This window comes from Hippopotamus amphibius, chromosome 16 (genome assembly GCF_030028045.1).
Source record: "Hippopotamus amphibius kiboko isolate mHipAmp2 chromosome 16, mHipAmp2.hap2, whole genome shotgun sequence".
NCBI classification, from domain to species: Eukaryota; Metazoa; Chordata; class Mammalia; order Artiodactyla; family Hippopotamidae; genus Hippopotamus; species Hippopotamus amphibius.
Genome location: NC_080201.1, coordinates 5049629 through 5073415, shown reverse-complemented (window position 1 = coordinate 5073415; position 23787 = coordinate 5049629). Strand labels below are relative to the sequence as shown.

At 43.2% G+C, this 23787-nt stretch overlaps 1 protein-coding gene across 2 annotated transcripts in view; it reads left to right on the top strand.

Moving 5' to 3' along the window:
• The window catches only part of CDH13 (cadherin 13), a 1023084-nt gene that overhangs the window by 872950 nt on the left and 126347 nt on the right, over positions 1-23787 (top strand). For both annotated transcript variants that reach the window (XM_057711305.1, XM_057711306.1), the window contains exon 8: positions 3520-3660. In XM_057711305.1, coding sequence (XP_057567288.1) covers positions 3520-3660 — 141 coding nt within the window. The remainder of the gene's footprint in view (positions 1-3519; positions 3661-23787) is intronic.

Below are 23787 nucleotides of genomic sequence, written 5' to 3'. Positions count from 1 at the left end.
TACAATGATTGGATATTCTTCGACAATATAAACATTTTCTTTGGTAGCCTTAAGTTTGGCAGAAAATTGAGACTTTTGGAACATCTCATCTCAAACCTATCTTGCAATATATCTAGTTAATAGTCTAATTGATTTTCCACTAGGCTAATCAATCGAGTTCCCATTGCAGTCATAAAGTTTTGTATGTTTGTTTGTTTTTTATTAATATATTTGCTTTACACTCTTGTACCAGTTTTTGAGGTACACCAAAGTGAATCAGCTGTATTTATACACATATCCCCATATCCCCTCCCTCCCGCAACTCCCTCCCCCCCTCCCCCCGTCCTGGCCCTCTAAGGCATCTCCCATCATCAAGTTGATCTCCTTTTGTTATACAGCAACTTCCCACTAGCTATCTATTTTACAGTTGGTAGTGTAAATATGTCTATGCCACTCTCTCACTTCATCCCAGCTTCCCCTTCGCCCCCCACCCCAGCCCCGTGTCCTCAAGTCTATTCTCTACTTCTGTATCTCCACTCTTGCCTATCACTGGGTTCATCAGTACCATTTCTTCAGATTCCATATATATGTGTTTGCATACAGTATTTGTTTTTCTCTTTCTGGCTTACTTTACTCTGTAGACAGAATCTAGGTCTATCCACCTCATGACATATAGTTCAATTTCATTCCTTTTTATGGCTGAGTAATAGTCCATTGTATATATGTGCCACATCTTCTTTATCCATATATCTTTTGATGGGCATCTAGGTTGCTTCCATGTCCTGGCTATTGTAAATAGTGCTGCAGTGAACATTATGCTACATGTTTCTTTTTGGATTATGGTTTTCTCTGGGTATATGCCCAGTAGTGGGATTACTGGGTCATATGGTAGTTCCATTTTTAGTTTTTTAAGGAACTTCCAAACTGTTTTAAAGAGGAAATAAAAAAATACCTAGAAACAAATGACAATGAAAACACAAAGACCCAAAATTTATGGGACGCAGCAAAAGCAGTCCTAAGAGGGAAGTTTATAGCAATACAGTCCTACCTCAAGAAACAAGAAAAATATTGAAAAACAACCTAACCTTACACCTAAAACAACTAGAGAAAGAAGAACAAAAAAACCCCAAAGTGAGCAGAAGGAAAGAAATCATAAAGATCAGATCAGAAATAAATGAAAAAGAAATGAAGGAAACAATAGCAAAGATCAATAAAACTAAAAGCTGGTTCTTTGAGAAGATAAACAAAATTGGTAAACCATTAGCCAGCCTTACCAGGAAAAATAGGGAGAAGATGCAAATCAACAGAATTAGAAATGAAAAAGGAGAAGTAACAACTGACACCACACAAATACAAAAGACATGAGAGACTACTACCAGCAACTATATGCCAACAAATTGGATAACCTGGGAGAAATGGATACATTCTTAGAAAAGTACAATCTTCCAAAACTGAACCAGGAAGAAATAGAACATATGAACAGACCAATCACAAGTATGGAAATTGAGACTGTGATTAAAAATCTCCCAACAAACAGAAGCCCAGGCCAGATGGCTTCACAGGCAAATTCTATCAAACATTTAGAGAAGAGCTAATACCAATCCTTCTCAAACTCTTCCAAATTATAGCAGAAGGAGGAACACTCCCAAACTCATTCTATGAGGCCACCATCACCCTGATACCAAAACCAAGCAAAGATGTCATAAAAAAAGAAAATGAAGTTTTATCTATGTGAGGAGAGAGGAATTGGCTGGTTCATTTTTTTAAATTATTTATAAAATGTGTTAAACTACAAGAGAGTTAAGCCAACGCGTCCTCCCTTTGTGCTATCAGAAGAATTTGTACGCACCTCTGCTTAGCTCTGACTCTGTTTTTTACAGTTGTGTGTGAACATGCCTGTCCTCAACCCTAAACTTCTCTGAACCCCATCCCTACATCCCCAACACCCAGCACAGTATTTAGACTAGATGGTCAATACCTTCCAACAAAATGAATGCATAAACTAATGAAAGAAAAAATTATAATACTCCCTTTGGTTAAAAAAAAGAAAAATGTTTCTGTGGAGGAGAAAATTTTAAAAGGAAAAACAATGTATTCATGAAATTATTGGAATACTATTGTGAAGAGCCTGTTGTGATACCGTAGTGTGATACTATTGCTCTTATACATTCTTGCAAATAACCAAATAATTGATCGCAGATTTCATTGCAATATTAGTCAACATTCCCTTGTTGCTTCTCACAGAACGTCTCATTTAAATGTCTTAAGGAAAGGAGGAATTTATTAGCTTATAGAACTTACAGGATCTAAGGGGTAAATTCTGGCTTCAAGGATGACTATTCAAGAGCTCAATGAGGTTAAAAGAACTCCATCCCTACCTCTCAGTTCTGTGTCATCTTCTTTCTCAGGCTGCCTTTCTCTGTGTGGTTGCAAGTGGCCACCACCAGCTCTAGATTTAGGTCCTACCACCTTCAAGTCCAACAGAAAGAGAGATTCTTTTACCTAAGAGTTCTAAAGAAATACGTCCTGGAACTGAGTTTCAATCCCAGGTGGCCTAACTTGCATTATGTGCCCATCACATGGCAATGGCAACGGGAGTCCCTGATTGTACAAGCCTGAGCTACATGACCATCCCTAGTCCAGGGATAGAGTCAACCCTACCTGAACTCCACCTGTGCTAAGAGTGAGGAAGGGCTGATACCCCAAAGGAAGCACAGCATTGGTACCAGAGGAGGAGGGGATGGACGCTGGAAGGCAGGGCACCACGTATCCACTACAATGAGTGCTTGCAGCTGCCCTGGGGTGCGTGCCATTAGCTACCTTGACTGCAAGTTGGAGAAGGGCAACTGCTAAGAGAAACTTACATCCTTGTTCAATAGCCATTATAGAATCACGCTAATCCCCCAATTTGCTTCATGGGGCAAGATCAGCTGTTCTTTAGGGACAAGCCATGCCTGGGATCATAAACTAAACATTCTGCTAGGAATGATATGAAAATCGGTAAGATCTTCTTGGGAAGCAATGTTGAAATATCAATAAAGAATCTTAAAATGTTCATTCTCTCTAGCCTAATAACTCCACTTCCTGGAATCTCATTTTTTCTGAAAGTCAAAATATACTGAAAGCGTCCTGAATAAAGATGTTCATTGCAGTGTTATATAAAATTGTCAAACTTTAAGAAGACTAGAAATAACCTCAAGTCCTAATAGTAGAAGGTGATGAAATAAATTATAAATTATGCGTATGGTTATATTTTATGCAACCCTTAAAATAACATCAAGGAATTATGGTGGTAAGTGATACTGCATGAGGGAAATGATATTAAGTTTCCATCCCCTCAGCCAACTCTAGTCCATGAATAGTGACTGTCTTGCCTTGGAGAGATTCCAAAGGTGCATTTATACACACCAGGTAAGAGCACTTTCAAAGGCGCCTGCCCTCGACAGAGGGGGGCACATGGCGTCAGCCCCAGCAACGTGCTGTCCCGCGTGGCAACCCAGATCTAAACGTCATCCTCTCTGGTGTGTTTTTGCCTTGCAGACTCTGGAAAACCCCAAATATGAATTGATCATCGAGGCTCAAGACATGGCTGGACTGGATGTCGGACTGACAGGCACGGCCACAGCGACAGTCATGATCGATGACAAAAACGATCACGCACCGAAATTCACCAGGAAAGAGGTAAACCCCTGCTGAACACCCCCCCGCGGCCGTGGCCATGGCCATGATGGCTGATGAATCAATCATCAATCCCGTGTACCACAGCCCCTGCGGGCTCCCTGCTCGCAACGTCGAAACCCTCCTTTGTGGAGAGCAGGTGGTGTTTTGCCGGAATGCTTTTTTACTTTTTTACATTTTTTCTTTTTTTCTTTTTTTTTTTGGAAAGCTGAGACTACCAGAGCATTGTGAGAACAAAAGTGCTGAATCTTGTTAAAGTCCATCAGAAGATAACTTATAATGCCAGAGTGCCATTTTCATGGTTTTATTGGTGTTATTTAGTGCGGAATTATGCGAGTCCGATTGTGATTTTAGCATAACAATAACTATCTTTTTCAGCAAGTACAGATTGAGAGGCCAGACGGAACAGCAGCAAGAAGGTAAAGCAGATTTTCTTGGCAATAACAGGGTGGCCCAGGAGCTTATAAATAATAACCAAGTTAGCTTGTCTGGGAGAGCCATTGCTTACTTATCCACGGCTCCTGTACCTTTATGATTGTGGATAGCGGTTGCTGTTTCCTATTTATTCCAACGGAGCAATGTTTGCGGACAGGCTGAGTGTGCAAGACTGCATCCAGCAGCTGAATTTGTATCCAGAATTGTATCATCGGCACCATGCATCTGAGGGAAGCGTGCTAAGGTCATGGTTGCTTTGGGGGTCAGGACTAGAGCCAAGGACTCGCCATTCCTCTTCCTGACCAAGAGCGTAGAATCAGTAAGGACAGCCCCGCCATTTGCCAACATCCACCCCCACCACGGGGCTCTCCACCTTCAATCCATTGCCTCATGTAACTGTGTGAGCTCGGTTTCATGAGCCACATCTTGTAGCCAATGAGAGAGCTTACTGTCAGCTCGGGGAATCTAGATCTCCAAGGTCACGGGCAGGGAAGTGGCAGCAATGGGACGTGAGCACGGCTGCCTGTGAATGTCGCTCTCAGCCGCGGTGCTGTGCTTCCTTGTCTACCGCTGATGTTTTCTACCCTCCTGGGTGTTCAGAAGAAAGACCCACGTCTGGATTTGCAGGTGCCCACCCATCTCTCAAGCGTCCCAGGGCTCCCCCAGAGAGCCCTTCTCAGCGCCTGGCTCCCCAGTGACCTCTCCACATCGGCAGCCCTGCATGCCTCACTCAGGAGGTGGAAACCTCCCCACCTCCCCGTGGCATCCTGGACACTCAGGATTCTAACCTCAAAACAGCAAAGTCCACGCAGCTGATATGGTCCATTCGATTGCTCCCATGACAGTGTTTCTGTAACAGCTGATACAGATTGCTCAGTCTTCCCATGTTTCTCAAACTGTGTTCCAAGAAATAAGTTCCACGAGTTATATCATTGTAGAGCAGGTGGTAGAGGGATATTTCTGGGTCAGGCAGGTGTGGAGAACACGGAGATGAACGGTGTGAAAGACTTCTTTTATTGTAAGACTTCTGGGTACCTTTAAAATGCTTTGTGTGTTTCTAAGAGGAGTTTCTCATACTTACTTGACCTGGGAATAATTTTTTCTAGACCATCTCATCATGTCTTATTGAGCTGGTGTTCATGGGATATCCAATGGGGGACATTGGTTTATCTGTAGAATTTCTTGCAAACCTCTTTCAAGAAAACAACTCAAGGCACAGTATAACATTCAATATAGACATAGTAATGTTGTAAATTGGACAACCCCAATCTAAAATAAGAAAACCTATCAATGTTACCAAGTGGGTGAGATTAATTAGTTACGTCAGTGGAGCCTGAGTTAAGCTCAGAGTTGTGTACCTAGTTACGGACTAAATATTGAGAGCAAGAGGCTTTTGTTGTGTTGTTGTTGTTAATACCACTGAATTCAAGGAAGAATCTTACCATAGATCTTAAGTAAAGAAAGAGACCTTGAGCAGCATAATGGAAAATGTATTCACCTGTGAACATTGGCAAAAGCACAAAACTCTCTTCAAACAGACATTGGACAATGAGCTTGAGATTCCCTCAGGGCAGAGCTGTTGTCACTAGTTGTGCAATGATACAAGTAATAAAACGAGAAAAACGGGTCCCTCGCAAGGACTTCAAACTCTCTCTCTCTTAGACGTTCGATGCGCCAAAGGAGTCTTTGCCAATGTTGGTAAATCAAATTCACAATTACATTTTCTAACATGTTCCAGGAAGGCTGATGTCCTTTGTCATCGCGGGGGGGGTCACATATTTCGGACCCCAGAACACTGGAGGCAGTATAACCAAGATGGGAAGGGGTGGACTCTGGACCAGAACTGGATTCAAACCCCCCTACCGTCCCCGGGATCTGAGCATGTTCACCGTCTACATTCTCCTTTGGTCACCGGTTCACGGGGTGGATCATAAAGCCCAGCTCCTCAGGTTCCTGTGAAGTCAAATGACCTGATGGTGAAAGTGCTAGTGCGTGTCCCCTCATGTTCTCTAGCGTGTCTGCAACGGGGATAGCGGTAGTAATTTAGAAGGTGGTAGTGAGGACAGTGGTGATGAGGACAGTGGGACAAAGGCAGCGGTGAGGAAGGTGGTGAGGAAGACGGCTGTGGTGAGCAAGATGATGATATGAGGGTGACGATGTTTCCAAAATTCAAAAGGCTGCCTGACATTCTTATCTAAAGGGCCCTCTTCCCTCCATGCTGAAAAGCTGCTGTGTTCCTTTAAAGTGATCTACGAACCTGCTCAAGCACTTCAAACTACGTGATTAAGACCCTCGAGTTCCAGAGGAGAAGAAATTCTGGAGGAGACGTGGCAGATTCTGTAAAACTCATCACTGTGGACTAAAGCAAAGAAGGCCAAGAGAAACCTATCAGGCAGAGAAGGGATGAGGACTCAGCCCAAGGCAGTGGTCGCAGGTGTGGAGGTGGTTGAATGGGATGAACTAGAAACAGAGAGGAAACATGTACCTTGTGATCGTGAAGTTGAAATAATTTTTAGAGATGAAGGCCAAGGTTCAGTCATCCCAGAATGGAAATGGGAGTCATTTTGGGTTGAAGGTATCTAGAAAGCTGTCCAAGAATAGCTGTCTTATATAAGTTTCTACATATATTAGGACATTTCTTAGGAAATTCATAGAAATGTATGGTGGTTGTCTTTTTTTAAAATTCTACTTTATATGGTCTTCCACCTCCAGAGAAAAGAGGAGTTTAAAAGAGGAGTTTCAGTTGGCCGCAAATAGCAGACTGGAAGTAATGCTGTGTTAAATGAGATAGAGGTATAGTTTCTCTCACATAAAAGTCTGTATGTAGACAGTGCCAGGCCAACATGGTGAGACCATGATAGTATCCGTTTATCGTATTCCTCTCATCTTTCGTCTCTGCCTTCCCCAAAGCTGCCTCATGGTACAATAGGGTCACTGCAGTGCCAGCCATCATGTCCATGTAACAGGTAGAAAGAAGCAGCAAATGAGAAGGGCAAAGGAGGACCTGTACCTAAGTAAACGTCATTTAAAGAACCTCCCCAGAAAGTCAAATGACTTTTTCTTACAACTCCTTAGCCTTCCTGATCTGTAAGGGAGACAGAAAATTCCAACTCTCTTTAGCTGGCAGGTTGCAGCCCTTGATAATATAGGGACTGTTCCTAAGGAAGGAGATATTTTAAAGGGTATTTTAAACAGTAAATTCTTAGTGCAGACTAAGACCATTTGCTCCCCTTGTGTGTATTCACACTGGCTGTGAGCTTGCTGAGAAGCAAAGCCCATGCCTCTCTTACTCTCTGTTGCATTCCCAGGCAGCACTCAATAACACAGTATCTGCCGAATGTTTCCTGAAGGTAATTTTAACTTGAGAACAGTGTCACTGGATATGATCAACCAAATATTTTAAATTGTTACTGATACACGGAATCAATTTTTAGTCATTGATTTTCAAGAAAAATTGTGTTAGAAGCACTAGTCTCCCTATGGAGAGCGTGTGTGTGTTTTCCTAATAGTTTTTACACACGACTTTAACTGTTACTTTATGTTTACGTGTTAGTTGTGACTTTCCTACATTAGGTATTTGGAAATGATTTTAGGAAATCTAGTTAAACTCTCCAAACCAAGAGTTTGAATTATCGTTGAGAATCTCAGTCCCATTTAGAGCAAAATGACTTGTCCATTTCTCTCTCTAAAGTTTTTTTTTTTTTTTCAAGAAAAGATGTGATTTGTACCTATGGCATAGCCGATGCTCAACAAATACTGACTGAATAACTAATGTTTTCACATAAACCCCAGGTCATGAGGATTAGTGAAATCACAATTAATTTTAAACGCATGTGTTTGCAAATGATTGTAAGATTTGTAAATGAGTTATTCTTCATATATTCAATCAATTTTCAGATTTGCCATTAAAATGGCAATTGGTAATTTAGAGTTAACTTAGGGTTTTTTGGGTTTTGCTTTTTTTTTTTTTTTTTGGCTATTTGATGAATTCTTTCTAAGGTAAATGTTTCAGTGTTTGAGCTATAACATTACAAAACCTGTAATAAAAATGGCATAAAACTTAAAAGGCCCTGTCTTCTAGCTGGAAGATGAGAGATGGGTAAATGCTCTGATTTTCATAAAGGGGTGAAGATAAATGGCGTGAGCTGGAAGCCGGCGAGCTGAAACTGAGCCGCCAGCAGGTATTTGCATTAGGTTATCAAGGGGATGCCGGGGTCCAGTCTCCAGTTCCTAAAAGTCAGTGTCAGGTCCCCAAGGACCCTGATGCTTCAAGGGGCTTATTTTTCTTTGGCCTATTAGCTTTCATAGTAAAAAATATTTTATTAATTAACTGCCTAATTCACCCTGTAATACTTTTTCTCTTACACGTTTGACTGAAAACTCTATGGTCTCTTCTTTATATAATAATTATACAAAACCAGTTTCTATAGAAAGAGAGCAAAAAGACTACTCTTTCCTCTAGCAGAGTCGATAGAAACTTGCTCTGTATTATTGAGAGTTTACAAACATTTTTTCACCTTTCCCACATCATTTCGTTGTTGGAAACCTCATGTAAATTTTGAGAATTGTGGTTAAATTTAAGGCAATCTCTATCAAGTTTCTGTTATATATATATTATGTACGTAATATATATATGAGCTCTGCAATTTCAAATGTTCTTGTATAAAGACTAATCTTTAACTGATGACACTTGTTAGTTATGTCACCCACGTCCTTGTTTTGCAGCATATTAAGCATTTTTGTCTTTATTGATGTTGGTATTGCAGGTAAATCACAAGAAATTTAGATCTTCACCACTGTGCTCAGTATGACTCACTTTTCTTCATTAGTGAGTTTACCCATCAAGGAGCTATTTTATTTCTTACATCGGAAATTTACTTTTTCCTCTTAATGAAATATCTGATGCAAGATGCTGTCAGGATAACATCTGTTTTATTCCTTAACTTTATCATTTTTGCTTTCTGTAAACCAATAAGAGTAGGAAAGGATGACTTTAAATTGGTCTAGGATTGAGTTAGTTCATCGCTGAGTTTCAGTCTTTTGTGAGGGCTATTGTGGCTTCCCTTACTCCTGGGCACAGCCTCTCTGGTGTCCTAACTGAAAGACAGGTCTTTTTACAAGGGCTCTTCTACCTTGGACACCCTGAATTTCAGTGGTGAGACTGCTGAAAGCTCTGCTTAGCTCCTTGGTCTCTTAGCAGCACTTTCTACTCAGATTCTTAGCCCCTTGTCCCTGTGCCCTTATAATTTAAAAATTACCATAAGGGTAAAAGTTCCACAAAGTATTGGTTTCACTTCAGTAAACTTCCCTTCTCAACAGGGTCCTGGATTCTCAAGTTCTGGCTGCCTTGGTAGCTCTCTAGTGCTTTCAAATAGGTGGGGAGTTTTGTGCAAAGTTCATATTCTTGATCTAGCCTAGATCTGAGGGACGGTCTAGGAGAAGCTTGCCCCAGTTACCATAAACAGAGAAAAATATGGGTTAGGTTTTTGACCTGGATTACTAAGGAAAAGCAGTAGATATTGTGTATACAGAATTCACTGTAGTGCAAAACATCATAATATTTTCATGAAAAATATGGATTGGATAGCTTCCTCCACAAGAGAGCAGACAGCAGTATCAAGCAGTATCAGCCGTGTTTCGTCTTGTGGAACTGAAAACCACAGCCACAGAAAGATAGAGAAAATGAAAAAGCAGAGGGCTTTGTACCAGATGATGGGACAGGATAAAAACCCAGAAAAACAACTAAATGAAGAGGAGATAGGCACCCTTCCAGAAAAAGAATTCAGAATAGTGATGGTGAAGATGATCCAGGACTTTGAAAAAAGACTGGATGCAAAGATCGAAACGTTTACCAAAGACCTAGAAGAATTAAAGAGCAAACAAACAGAGATATGCAACACAATAACTGAAATGAAAAATACACTAGAAGGAACCAACAGCAGATTAACTGAGGCAGAAGGGCAAATAAGTGACCAGGAAGACAGAATGGTGATAATCACTGATGCCGAAAAGAATAAGGAAAAAAGAATGACAAGAAGTGAAGACAGCCTAAGGGACCTCTGGGACAATGTTAAACGTGCCAACATTTGCATTATAGGGGTCCCAGAAGAAGAAGAGAGAGAGAAAGGACCTGAGAAAATATTGGAAGAGATTCTAGTTGAAAACTTCCCTAACATGGGAAAGGAAATAGCTACCCAAGTGCAGGAAGTGCAGAGAGTCCCAGGCAGGATAAACTCAAGAAGAAACATGCCAAGACATAGTAGTCAAATTGACAAAAATTAAAGACAGAGAAATGTTATTAAAAGCAACAAGAGAAAAACGACAAATAACATACAAGGGAACTCCTATAAGGTTAACAGCTGATTTCTCAGCAGAAATTCTGCAAGCCAGAAGGGAGTGGCGCGATATATTTAAAGTGATGAAAGGGAAGATCCTACAACCAAGAATACTCTACCCAGCAAAGATCTCATTCAGATTCGATGGAGAAATCAAAAGCTTTACAGACAAGCAACAGCTAAGAGAATTCAGCACCACCAAACCAGCCCTACAACAAATGCTAAAGGAACTTCTCTAAGCGGGAAACATAAGAGAAGAAAAGGACCTACAAAAACAAAAACAAAACAATTAAGAAAATGGTAATAGTAACATACATATCGGTAATTACCTTGAATGTAAATGGACTGAACGCACCAACCAAAAAACACAGACTGGCTGAATGGATACAAAAACAAGACCCATATATATGCTGTCTACAAGGGACCCACTTCAGACCTAGGGACACATACAGACGGAAAGTGAGGGGATGGAAAAAGATATTCCATGCAAATGAAAATCAAAAGAAAGCTAGAGTAGCAATAGTCACATCAGATAAAATAGACTTTAAAATAAAAAATGTTACAAGAGGCAAGAAAGGACATTACGTAAAGATCAAGGGATCCATCCAAGAAGAGGAGATAACAATTATAAATATATATGCACCCAATATAGGAGCACCTCAATACATATGGCAAATGCTAACAACTATGAAAGGGGAAATGCAAGGCAGAAATAGAGACACAGGTGTAGAGAACAAACACATGGACACCAAGTGGGGAAAGCAGGGAGGGTTGGGGGGGATAAAAAAATATATGGATTGAAGAAATATAATTAAATGTTTTGACAGTACCCACCCCGTCTCATACCATTTGCTTCCAAATCAACTCATTTTAGTGAAAAGATTAAAAATTTTGTCTCCTTTTTGGTATTGATAATCAAGAAATGACTCAACTCCAAGGGAACTGAACTGCATCATTAGAGGCAGACTTTGCTTTCCGGTCCCCTTACTCTTGAGTTGACATGAATATCTGGAGTCTTCTGAACTCTTTTGGATCTTTTCATTTGTTTTTGGTAGTTTGATGGCGCCAGGTATGAAGCTCTTAAATGTACCTTTGTGTGCCATCTTTTACCAAAGGTCTAATTGAAGTGAATCTATTTATCCACTCCTCCAGGAGTCCATGCGATACATTTCAGTGCTTTACATGGAACTCTTCGTAGGAGTTTATTTCCCTTAGGAGAGCCCTTTAAATTCAGAGGTGCCTGAGTCTAAACACTGACCACATAATTACACATTCTGCTTGCTCTATAGAGATTAATCCAGAAAGCCAACCATATATTTCTTAGAAGATCGAACCCATTTCAATACTCTGACACACGTGACTTTTCTGGAGGGTGGAGTCCAAGACATTTTAACAACCAGATAAATCTTTAAAGATGATTAACTGTTATTCCAAATAATCTGGACTCCCTCTTCCCATGAAGTTTTTATAGCTCTTACGGTGAAATATGTGATACTTTTTGCTGTGATGCTGTGACATTACATATCTGACAGTTTTCTATGTGGCTGAAGTTTTAAATAAAACCAAACATACGCTATTGGGATCTTTATCCCATGCCTTGTGTGGTGGACGGAAGTATCCCAATATGTACAGAAATGGAATATTTGGAGAGAATAGAACAGTGTGATTTCAGTGCACAGATACAACTAATTCCCAGCTGTGCAAACAGTCACATCACTCCCGATTACATCAGTTCCTGGTCCATCTTCGTCCAGGCCAACACCTTGCCCAAGGACTCCAGGAGCCATCTATTGCAAATTGCATTCCCAGCTTCCCATCATATAATTGAAGAAGGTTTGGCTGCAAAACAGCCAACACCCACATTCCCCATTTATCTTCACTTGGAAGGGGGGAGTTCATTGCTTTCTTCTCCTGCACCAAGGTCGTAGAAAAACATGAATTCATCAACTAAATCTCCTAGTGTTCAAATTTCAGAGGTACTTGAAACAGCAGGTCTACAGCTGGATTTTTCAACTAAAAGAGAGTGAAGGGAAACATTTGTTCAAATACAAGCAGGGCTTTATAAATAGAAGTCATCATCCAATCAAGATTCTTCCAGCTAAAGAATTAGGGTGGTGTGTGCTTTCCCAGATGTAATTATTCAAAGACAGCAGAGTGAGAAATCTTGCATTGTTGAAAACACCCGTGTCGATTATACACTGTGTTTGTGATAGCAAAACATCTGGATGTGTTAAAGTGAAAAAATGTAATCTACCCTGTGGCTGGGTTCTTCAAGCCTCTTGTAGAGGTAGACCAGACAGCCAGACGATTTATTGCATTAATCCCTCTTTCATAATTATATTCATGATGTGTTGATCCCCATCTTCCCTGTGTGAACCTGTATGCAAATTCTGTGCCTTTGCTGACCCCCTGGTTATGCTTGGAGCGTCAGCAGCAACTCAGTGTCAATAAAAGCAGTTTTTTACTACAGCTGGCAGAGTCTCACCACTGAGCCACTCCATAGCACAGGGGCCTCTGAAGACTTCACCCATCTGCTTCTACTCAAAGACAATATCCTCACACCAAGAGCAACAACCACAAAGCTGAAAAACATCTATTTTTTTTAACTCTCTGAATGCAATATTACCACACCTCATCATGCAGCTTGCAGAATGAGACCTCAAGAGTTCAAAAACAGAAAGCCAAGAGCAACCCAAAGAAGTTGTTGGAAAAGGAAACGTCCAAGCCCATGCTGCACCTGGAAACCATTTTGTGCTGAACTGTGTTAGGCACCGGGTCTTGCATGTGGATGGTTTTAAATCCACTTGGTCACGGCCTACCTCCATCTCAGCCCACACTGAAGCTTTACTTGTCCCCCCAACATGCCAAGATTTGGTACGCCTCCATGCCACTGCACATTCTGTTCCCTTCTCCCTGGAATGCCTTTCTCTTCTTTTGTACCACAATTTATCCTTTTTATAAATCCCTAAATTATAAATCCCCCAGGCAGCTTGCTGCTTCTTCCCTACCTGTTCCTACACACACCAGGCACCCCCCAGCTTAGTCTCATCACATGGCTTTTCAGTCGTGTACTCCTCCTGCATCTCCCTAACACCATTTAGATGCTTTAATATTTAGGGACATGTCCTTTTCATCACTGCCTCTAGGGCCCAGCCCAGGGGCAACATCAAAAGTTTAACTGGAAATGAAATTATTATTCATGCAGTAAATCCTATTACCGCCTGTCGTGTCTCAGCTTCTAATACACTATTAAATATTATTCCCATTCCATGTTAAATACAGTGTTACATGTACACCATCATATGTCGTTATATAATATTGTTATGCATCCTATTCTTTTCTAATATGTACACATCCTAATATGTATGTATTTTATTCTAATAATATATAATATTCACTTTCTAATATGCCATACTATTAAGTTATTTATTTGCTTATTGTCACTTTCCCCAAATTAGAATGTAAGCTCCACGAGAAGAGGAACTTTGTCCCCTTTGTTCCCTGCTCTGGCCCCAGCACCCAGCTTTGGTGCATAACCAAATAATGGGCGAATAAGTAGAGGATAAGTTATAAACGCTGGATAGTAAGCAACAGAGGCCATGGAAAAGCTGGAGACTGATGTTGCTGAAAGGGGCTTTAGAAAGAATCTCATCCATCCCACCAGTTATAGCGCTGAGGGAGCTGCTCAAGGCTGATTACAGATCCCAGGCCAGTCTTACTGTGGCACAAAATACTACTGCCGGTGAAAAACCAAGGCCCTGCAGTAGCACAAAGTCATGAGGGACCCCAAGGTTTATCATTTTACTGTGGTGCACAGAAAGCCGAGAGGGTTGGAATTAAATTCTCTTCCAGAAGTGAGTAAATGAATCTACATAAACAGCAGAGAGCCCTAAATCTACTTCCCTACCAGTCAAGTAAAAAAAGAGAGAGAGAGAGAAAAGAAAGAAAACTCAACATTAATAAATAATACATAAAGGAATCGTTAGAGTGGAGACAGGCTCAACTTTTCCTGCAAACTTAAAAACAAGAAAGAAAATATTCCACAGCCCCAGAGTTCTGTATGGGCTCATTCCTCTAAGTGGGATGAAACAAAATAATCCAGAATTGATTTTAATATATTAATTTGTTTCCGAACCAAATTCTATTTCAGTTACAGGCTGAATATCCATTTTCCCGGTGTAGGCAGCATTTTATTTTGCTGTTGACCCACCCAGATCTGAGAAGATAGGAATTTATGAGAAGTATCTTCTTTAGTCTGTCTTACCTGGATGTACCTACATGTATATATCGCACATCGTAACATTACACTGTTGCCTTCTAAAGTGCATTCATTCATTCATTCATTCACCAGCCCACCCATCAGAAGTTTATTCCCTGATTCCTCTTCAGGCACTGTGTTAGGCTGAGATGCAGTGTGGTGAGCACAGCATCCCAGCCTAACAAACATGGTGCCTGACCTTAGGAAGCTATGGTTTAAAGTAGGGACAACTGACCAGCAAATAGCTACATATGGCCCCTAGTGACAAGATGGAATCACTGTAGATGGACACAGTGAGGGCACATGCTGTGACACCATCACTGAGGAGGTGACGTTTACAATGACCGTGTTAGTGTCCTAGGGCTGCTGTAACAAAATATCACACACTGTATGGCTTGAACATTAATTTGCTCACGGTTCTGGAGGCCAGAAGTCTAAGATCAAATTGTCCGCAGGGTGGCTCCCTCTGAGGAAGCACCTGTTCACGCCCATGTCTTAGTTTTCTGGTGGTTTGCTGGCAACCTATGGCGATCATAGGCTGGTAGGTGCATCACCCAATCTCTGCCCTCATCTTCACATGGCCTTCTCCCCGTGTGCATGTCTATGCATAAATTTCCCCTTTTTATAAGAACACTAGTCATTTTGGATTGGAGCCCAGTCTGTGACCTCATTTTAGCTTGGTCACCTCTATTTCCAAGGAAGGTCACATTCTGGGGTACTGCTGGTTAGGACTCCAACAGATCTTTTTGGGGAGACAAAATTCAACCCATGCTCGTGAGACATGGGAGGATGCAGGGGGTCCACATGAAGACCCAGAGGCTGGGAAGCGCATGTCTTGCTTGGGGAACTGAGAGCCGTCCAGTGTGGCTAGAGCAGCGTGAGAGGCGGCAAGGATGTGAGACTGGGCAGGGTGGCCGGGGCCAATCACACAGGCAAGGCGGGGAGGCTGTTCCCTGGAAGTGCAGCAGGAAGACGTTGGTAGACACGATAAAGGGGAGACCTCCCAAGACTTGGAGCCCCCACACTGCTCAAGAGTATCATTGTTCCCCTGGTCAGAGACCACTGGGGACGATGCCACCAGTCACACACGATCCACCACCTGTATCCTTCACAGAACTGGGAATAATGCCAACAGCAGGGAACCAGCATTAGTGGACATTTACGTAGTTGTTTTTAAGCCTGTGAAGCCCTTCCACACTCCACACCCTCTCTCCCACCTAAAACCTGGACAGTCCAGTGAAAAGGGTCTGGTTCTCACCCCCATGCCGATGAGAAAGCTGAGGCTCAGCGGGCTGATTCCTCCCCAGATGACTGGGAAACTAGATGTTGAGATTCTGAACTTTGCATCCCCTTTTTCCTTGCAAATTCAAAGAGATGTCTTTCCTCAGCAAGCTTTCCACCAATATCAGCAAATGTGTAATGAGCTTTTAGCAAAGGCAAGCCTGGCCATTCTATCAGAAGCTCCGTCTGTGCAACACTCCTGGACCTGCTCCTTCATCCTCTTTGTCATTAAACAAACATCCAGAAGCCCATGCAAATACCTGAAAGCATTTGCTTTGGGCCAGGCAGTGTCTGAAAGGCTAACATACACTCCATCGTTCACTCCTGCTGCCAACCCTGAGACCGGTACTCTTACTGTCATACCCATTTCATGGGTGTGGAGACTGAGGCTCAGAGCGCTGAAGAACTTGCCCAGGGTCTAGGCCCCATGTTCTCAACCCTGCACTAAGCTGCTTCTGCATCACAACGGGGTTAACGACCCACCAGCGCAGTGCCTGTAGACCCCATTCTCAGAACACATCTGCCGGCTCCAGCCACAGCTGTTATGTTCCTATTCTCCAGGATTCCTTGCCAGGGCTGTTCTTCAGGGAACACCCATTTGGTTTTTCTGTTTATACTTGAGCACTAGGGCCTTGCTGAAACGCCAGGTTTATAACCTCCAACCTCAGCCCTACTTGAACTTTTCCAGCGTCAACTCACCACCTCCTGCCTCTCTGTTCAAATCAGGACAATGCTTAGTGCAAGCACTGGATACAACTATAACACACACACACACATACACACACAAACTTCTCTCCTGGGCTTGCCAGGAAGAGTCTAAGCTACTCTTTCTCCCTTCACAATTTCTTCAAATTAAAAAAAATGGGGGGGGGGGGGGGCAGAAATTCTAATAGCCAACGAATTTTGTTCTGGTTCTGTGGGATTCAGAAGTGAAAGAAGCCAGGCCCCTGACACGCTGGCCTTCTGGTAGTTTCTCAACAACCAAATCAAATAACCTATGTTTAACATAGCAATGTTCTTGGAAAGATATTGACATTTCCCGTTTATGTACCTTCATGTGCATATCTAATTCAAAATCTTCCTGCATCGCTGTCAATGGCTAATAATGGTGCACTAATTATTAGATATCTCGATAGAAATCCAGCTTCTACTCACTGGAGAAGTTGGGCAAAGGCCTATAAAGCAAGAAAGACTCTGGTTCATTAGCTGGGATCATTTTTATACTAGTCTGTTCTCTCTGATAACAATCTTTAAATCTTTTAAATTTATGACTGCCGTTACTGCAGTTCCATGATCATTAATGAGATAATGTGCTTCCCCAAGTTCACAAATCTTTGTGCATTTGATATACTTGTTCTGAGTTAGCAGGGTGGAAGGTGGCCTCAGCTTTCATTCATGCACTCACCACGTGCTTAGCTAACACAGGCAGTGAGCTGAAGGCTGGAGATTTAAAGAAGATGGGCAAGCCCTTGTCTTCTTGAGGCTTAGCATGGAGGACAGCTATTAAAGGAGTGCAAGAGGGGTGCATCCCACAGATAAATTCTGAGAGCTTTGGAAACATGGCCTAAGGAAAACAGACCTGGTCTGGGATCTGGAAAGGCGAGGTCATAAAGTAATGTGTCATCCTCTAAGTCTTGGCTTTGTCAAGAGAAGTGAGGCAGGTGGTGCTAAGACAGCTCATTCTGAGCAGAGCATGCAGCATGTGCAAATGCCCTGAGGCACACGAGCAGCCTTTGAGGGGTTGAAAGAAGGAGCTGGGTCTAGCCTGTACCGTGTACACACAGGGATGGGTGAGACAGGTGGCCCACCCTGTGTGAGTCTGCTCCCCCAGTAACAGACTGCAGGAAGCCACGCATTTCCCTTAAGCTCCCCCAGATCTCCCGGTCAGAATTAACTGGCTCTCTTTCAGCAGTGCTGTGTTCTGCCTCCGTCACAGCATTCTCCCCAGCATGCACTGGATCACCATTATAGGTATCCACTTCTGCCTCCCAGACTGGAGCTCCCCGAGGGCAGACACAGCTTCATTTGTCACCGTTCTCCCCTTTGGTCACAGGACGGTGTACACAGGGGGAGCACAAAGAATATTTGTTGCATTAAATCAAATCCAACAAACAGCGCTCTTGCCTGGCAGCTCTGCAAATAGGAACAGATGCCTATGCTAATAGGCCCTGCTTGCATGGTTTAGCACAGGTTCAATTCAGAGCTGTAAATCTATATATCAGAGCCAGAACCAGTGAGCTGTCTGGTTTATAATAGCCAAGCACTGGCCTCCCACATGAAGGGCTCAGAGGAAGGCCTCAGGAAACCCCAGTGAACTGAACTGACCACTGATACCAGCCTCGTATAGAAATGGCCCAAATGTCTTTTTCCCTTCAGCGCTGGGAAATTGAAAAGACAAATCAATTTGAGGAAGACTGAGACTAGAGGTTCTGTCTTCCTCAAGAGAGTCTGCTTTTAATTTCTCCAGTGTTAAAGGTCTTCTGCTTGCACTCATTTTGTTGTTGAAGGCAGAAACCCACTTTGAACCAGCATGAACAAATCCTTGGGGAAGGCATTGGTCCTCATCCCTGGGGAAGTCTAAGGGCTTTCTGACCTCAGATGTGGCTACCTCCAGGGCTCGGACAGCATCTTCACAATGCTATCTGTGTGCCACTCCATCTCTCAGCTCCGCTTGTCTCTGTGTTGCCTTTATTCTCTGGTAGGCTCTCTCCTCGTGGCAGGTAAGATGGCCTCTGGTGACCATAAGCCTATGTCCCCGTGGCTTATGTACAGAACCAAACACTAATCTCATGAAAGACTTTGATCGGTTGTACTGGGTCACAAGGTCACTCAGACCAGACACTGAGTGCCAGGGAATGATGAAATGATTGGCCCAGCCAAGGTCACATGTTCATTGCTGAGAAAGAAAGGTGAGGCCTGTGGTTGACAGCACCATGTGACCCCAAGGGGTAGGGTGGGATTGTTCCCCGAAGAAAGGGATGCCGGCAGATCGAAGCTGCCCTTTCCATCTACCCAGAACCTGTTTGAAAGAGAAGGAGCTTAGCCTGGTGGTCACAGCAGGGCTGCGCCGGCCGCCTCGCGCTGGCTTTGCAAGAGTCGACTGAGTGCATCTCTTCCCAGTTCCGTGTGCGGTGACATCACGTTGAGAGCTTGAATCAGCCATGGTGGGGATGCAAGCTGTAAATCGGGGCTTTTTTTTCCTGAAGAGTCACTTGTTAAGTATTTAGTAGCACACCACTGCCTGTACGTTAATCATGTTTCCCCACCCAAATAGAAATAAAAATCGTGTGTGTGTATTGTGTATGTGTGTTGCGTGTGTACACGTGTATGTGTGTGTGTGTTTGTATACTTTAAGCCAAGATGATGAGTCCCTTGCCTTCCCTTCAGAGATCCACGGCCCAAGGAGAGGCTTAATTCTTCCAGATTGGTTTGTTGGCCTCTGCGTTCTGCAGCCCCCGGTGCGCGTGTTTAAAGAATGGCCCGTCACACCCTGGCCAGTGCAAGAGGCCCTCGCGGTGTAGTTTCTGCAGATTCCTTCTCTCCATCTCCCCTCCCCCGCCCCACATGCCAGTGACTAAGACTCACGGGGTCTATCACCTGGTTTCACAGTGATGGGACGGTCCACTTGCTCTGCCCGTCCTGGGATTTGGTAACTATTTACCTCTCAGACCTGTAGAAAATAAGACGTTTTCCTCTCAGAAATTTCCGCCAGTCGTATTCTGCCCCCCTTTTCCTTCGAAACTGTGGGGGGCATTACCCACGAGTCCTGAGCTGGAGCACGTCTGGCCCATGTTCCCGAGGGGACGGCTCAGCTGCTGGTGCCCGGGGAGAGTCAAGTCCACCTGCACCCTGCGCTTTGTGAGGGCAGGTCTGGAGCTTTCTCCAGGAGGCACCTCAGCCCAAGGGCCTGCGAATCTGAAGACAAAGTCAGCCTGCACTTGTGGGTGAGCCACCGGGTAGCAGGAGACGAACACGCATGAATGAGGTGGGGCAGAAAATGCAGCATCTCCAAGCCAGGTTAGAGGAGGGCCTTTCCCTCGGGGCAGCTCTGCCCCGGCTGAAATGCCAGGCGATACGGTTGCTGCTTATTCCTGGGCTTTTTTCATTTCCTTAGCTGATTTTGCCACGCAGCGTGTGGCTGTTTCATATTCTTCATCTTTGTAACTGTTCTGAGGCCAGACTCGATGCCAGAGGCCCAAGGAGTCCAGGGAAACCACCCGCCATCTGGACGTGTTAAAACACGATGCCATCCTGGGGACTCCCTGTGAATAATGTGGTTGTGATTGTGTTGCCAGGGTATTGTGTGAAACAGATACCGGGATGAGGGATCGGAGAGTGCTTAGGATGGAGCTGATACTCAGGTGTTCCATGAGCATTAATTAAGCACCTACTATGAGCGGGCACTGTGATCAGGGAAATTTAAAGGTGAGCGTATCAATAGATGATATTCGAATGCAAGTCATAAACACATGGTTTGCTAACCTGGGTGGGAGTTTAGGGGTCTTCCATTCTTCCTATTTAACTCATAACAGCCCCTTTTGCTGCTTGCTTGGCGGCTGACCTCAACCTTCTCTGCTCTCCGCAAAGCTCTCTTTTGTCCCATCTCTCTTTCTCAGCAATTCACTTTGTCCCCTGTTTCGAATTCAAAATAGGTCCCATTGGAGGAGGCAGCAGAGCCGTGCTCAGAGGTAGACCTTGATCCAGACACCATCAGAAACCTTTAAACCCTTCCCTAATCACTGGCCCAGCAAATGCACTTCCAGAAATGCAGCCTAAGAGAGAAGACATAGCTCAACATAGCTGTATAAAAACAATTCCCAGGAGACCTCTGACCTGACTAGTTCCAATTCTAGGCATTGATTAACAAAACTTACTCATTGCAAAACTCTCTGGGTTCTTTATCTTCCTCCATCTGGCCAATACCCACACCACAGTCCTGCCTGTAAGGCATGTGGTCATTTATGTTTTTGCCTTTGTGCCATCTCTGTTCTGTCTCACTGATATGTCACACCCCAGACTCCTTATCCATGTGACTTCCTGAGATATAATCTGGATTCCCACAAACCCAAGGAGAATATCTTACCTATTTGGGCAAAAACTAGCCTAAGACAAAATATAATTGCCCTCAGTTCTAAGACTAAACAAAACCTCTGCACAATCTATATTTTTTAATCTACAAGGTTATAGGCTAAAGTGTGTCATCTATATCCATTCAGTATTTCATTAGGAGGCAAATAAAATGTCTTCGAGGGGGTCTGGGGGTTTTCCTAGCTGGGCCTGTGTTATCCATGGCCAGTCAGCATAACCAGTTTATTTGTACTTCTTTGCCATCTGAAAACTTGAGAAGCTGATTTGTGAAATAAAATTGAAATTGCTTATTCTGTCTAAAAGCTTTCTATGGGCTTAATACCTATTTCTGGAGGAATTTTAATAACACTTCTAGGTTTTCAAGTCAGCAGGAACCCTATAATCAGGACTGTTGTATTTTCCCCAAAATCAAGCATAGGGCTGACACGTAACAAGAAACCCAGTACTATTTGTTGCAAGAATAAAATTTCGTGGCAACTGGTAATTGCTGGTCCATAAAAGTTCTCTTCCTTATGTTTCTACTATTGAGTAAAAATGATTTTTGTATTTGTAACAGGCTAGACTCATCTCAAATGGAATATTAATCTACAATTGCTCCTGTACCAAAAGCACCAAGTTCAAGGCAGAAATAACAAAGCCGCTTAACCATGTTTCATACCTGCACAATGTACCTAAACGGAGGTTGTCCAAAGAAGTTTTGTCAGCAATCTGAAAACTTTCTCGTAAGATTTTTAAAATATATATTTTATGGTCAAGATGCTGCAGAACACTCCCAGGACTAATTCACATCTGGCCAAGAAAAATTGCATTTTCCCATTTACATTCCAAAGTCTGAACTTTTATTTTATAAATGAATTTCCCTCCAATTCAGAAACCACTGGCTGCATTACAAATTTTAATGCTACTATTATAGGACCATAATTTAAAAAACCCCGGGTTCTCCAAGGGCTCCAGCAGCATGCCATCTCTCCACTTTATTAAAATGAATGAACAGATGTACAATTTATTTCTACCAAGCTATCATCTAAATTCATAAGCTATTTCTCATGTGTCTGAAATCCACGTTGGTTTCCCATTTTCTTTGCCTTAGAAAAAAAATTACACTCCCTCATTTATCACTCTGGGGACATAAACGAGAAGTCGACTCTCCACTTCATTCACTTTAGACTAATATCCTCGGCACGATTTAAATCCCATCTCTTCAAGGCTATTCAACGCGCGCGAAGCAGTGGAACAACCCAGCCTCCAATTGGAAAACTCCTTAGCCATCTAGGTAGGAGACTGACAAGCCGAGTCACGTGAGCTGACACCTTAGATGCAGAAGGAGGGGGCTTTGCAACACACCTGGACTCTACTGAGATAGACAAGACAGTCTATTAATGCACTGACAGTGTCAGTACCCGCAATGTATTGTAGCTTCTATCTTTTTCAGAACCTTCAGATCACCCTTATTTCCCATGCACTGCCCGGTGTCTGACTGGCAGCAGGAGGCAATCAACAGATGCATGTCGTGTGAGTGGACATTTAGCCAAGCTGTGAAGACCCACATGTTGACCTCAGATCTGCGTTAGGTCCCTGCACTGCCATTTATCTGGCTGTGTGAGCTTAGACATATTACTTAACCTCTCTGAGGTCTGATTTATTTAGCAATAAAGTGGATATAAATGTACCCACCTTGTAATAAGGATTAAATAAAGCAGAGCATTTCAATGTCAAGGCCAATAACATATGGCGAGCATAGTGCCCGGCATGTGGCACAATAATGGGGCCATTGTGATGATTATAGCATCCCGGAGACATATTCCTGCCCCCATCACAGTTGGGCTGCAATTACAGAGCACCCCCTCACCCTCTGTCCTCAGTCTTGGGTTTGCTGGCATGGTTCAAGGGAAACATAAGGAAGGCTTTTTGTAGCCAGCAAATGCCATCAATGAGTGTAGGTTGGAAAGGATACAGAATGAAGCCCTAGGTTATCTGACAGAAGTCTGCTCCCTGAAGAATTCTACTTATGAGATTCTGCCATAACTGCGCAGTAAAACTTGCCTGAGTTTCTAGGTTGGCATGGAAATCTGCCCTGCATCCGTAAATGCATCTCAGGTTTAGGGCTTTAATAAGATTCTGAGCGGTTTGGGTTTTTTTTTTCTTTCTTTCCATGGCCTCGTTGCCTGGAGAAAAACATCCTGCTAACTTCATTTGCTTGAGCTCTGCGGCCATCCTGTAATTTCAAACATGGCTTGTGTTTTTCCCATGTAACATTTTGATCGGGGGAAGGTAGGTTCTCCTGGTGTCTGGAAGACTGGCATAAAAATGATGGAGTTCTTTCATTCAGCAGAGACGCAGCTTCGCATGGACAATGTCAACAGGGCAAGCTCCCCAAAGAGCAGTAACAGAGGAAAGAGGAAAGTCACATCAGGAAGGGCCGGCGAGATGGCTTCTCAGGAGCCACTGGCGTGCCATGTGTCAGCATTCCCACAATGAAATATTATCGAGGGGAGCCCACCGTGGCGACCTGCAACAGCTCTGTCCATGTGCGCTGTCAATAGCCCCCTGATTAAGGCAGCCGTGTTACCACCGATGAGTTTGTAGGCTGTTGGCGGATATGGGGCCCCAGGCAATTCCTTCATCTTCGCTTCTCCAAACCTTGTGTCAGGGTCATGGACCCTAGACCCCCCCCCAAAAAGATTTAAGAGTATCATGCACCAACTGGGCAGAGTAATAAGATAAACAGTCTAT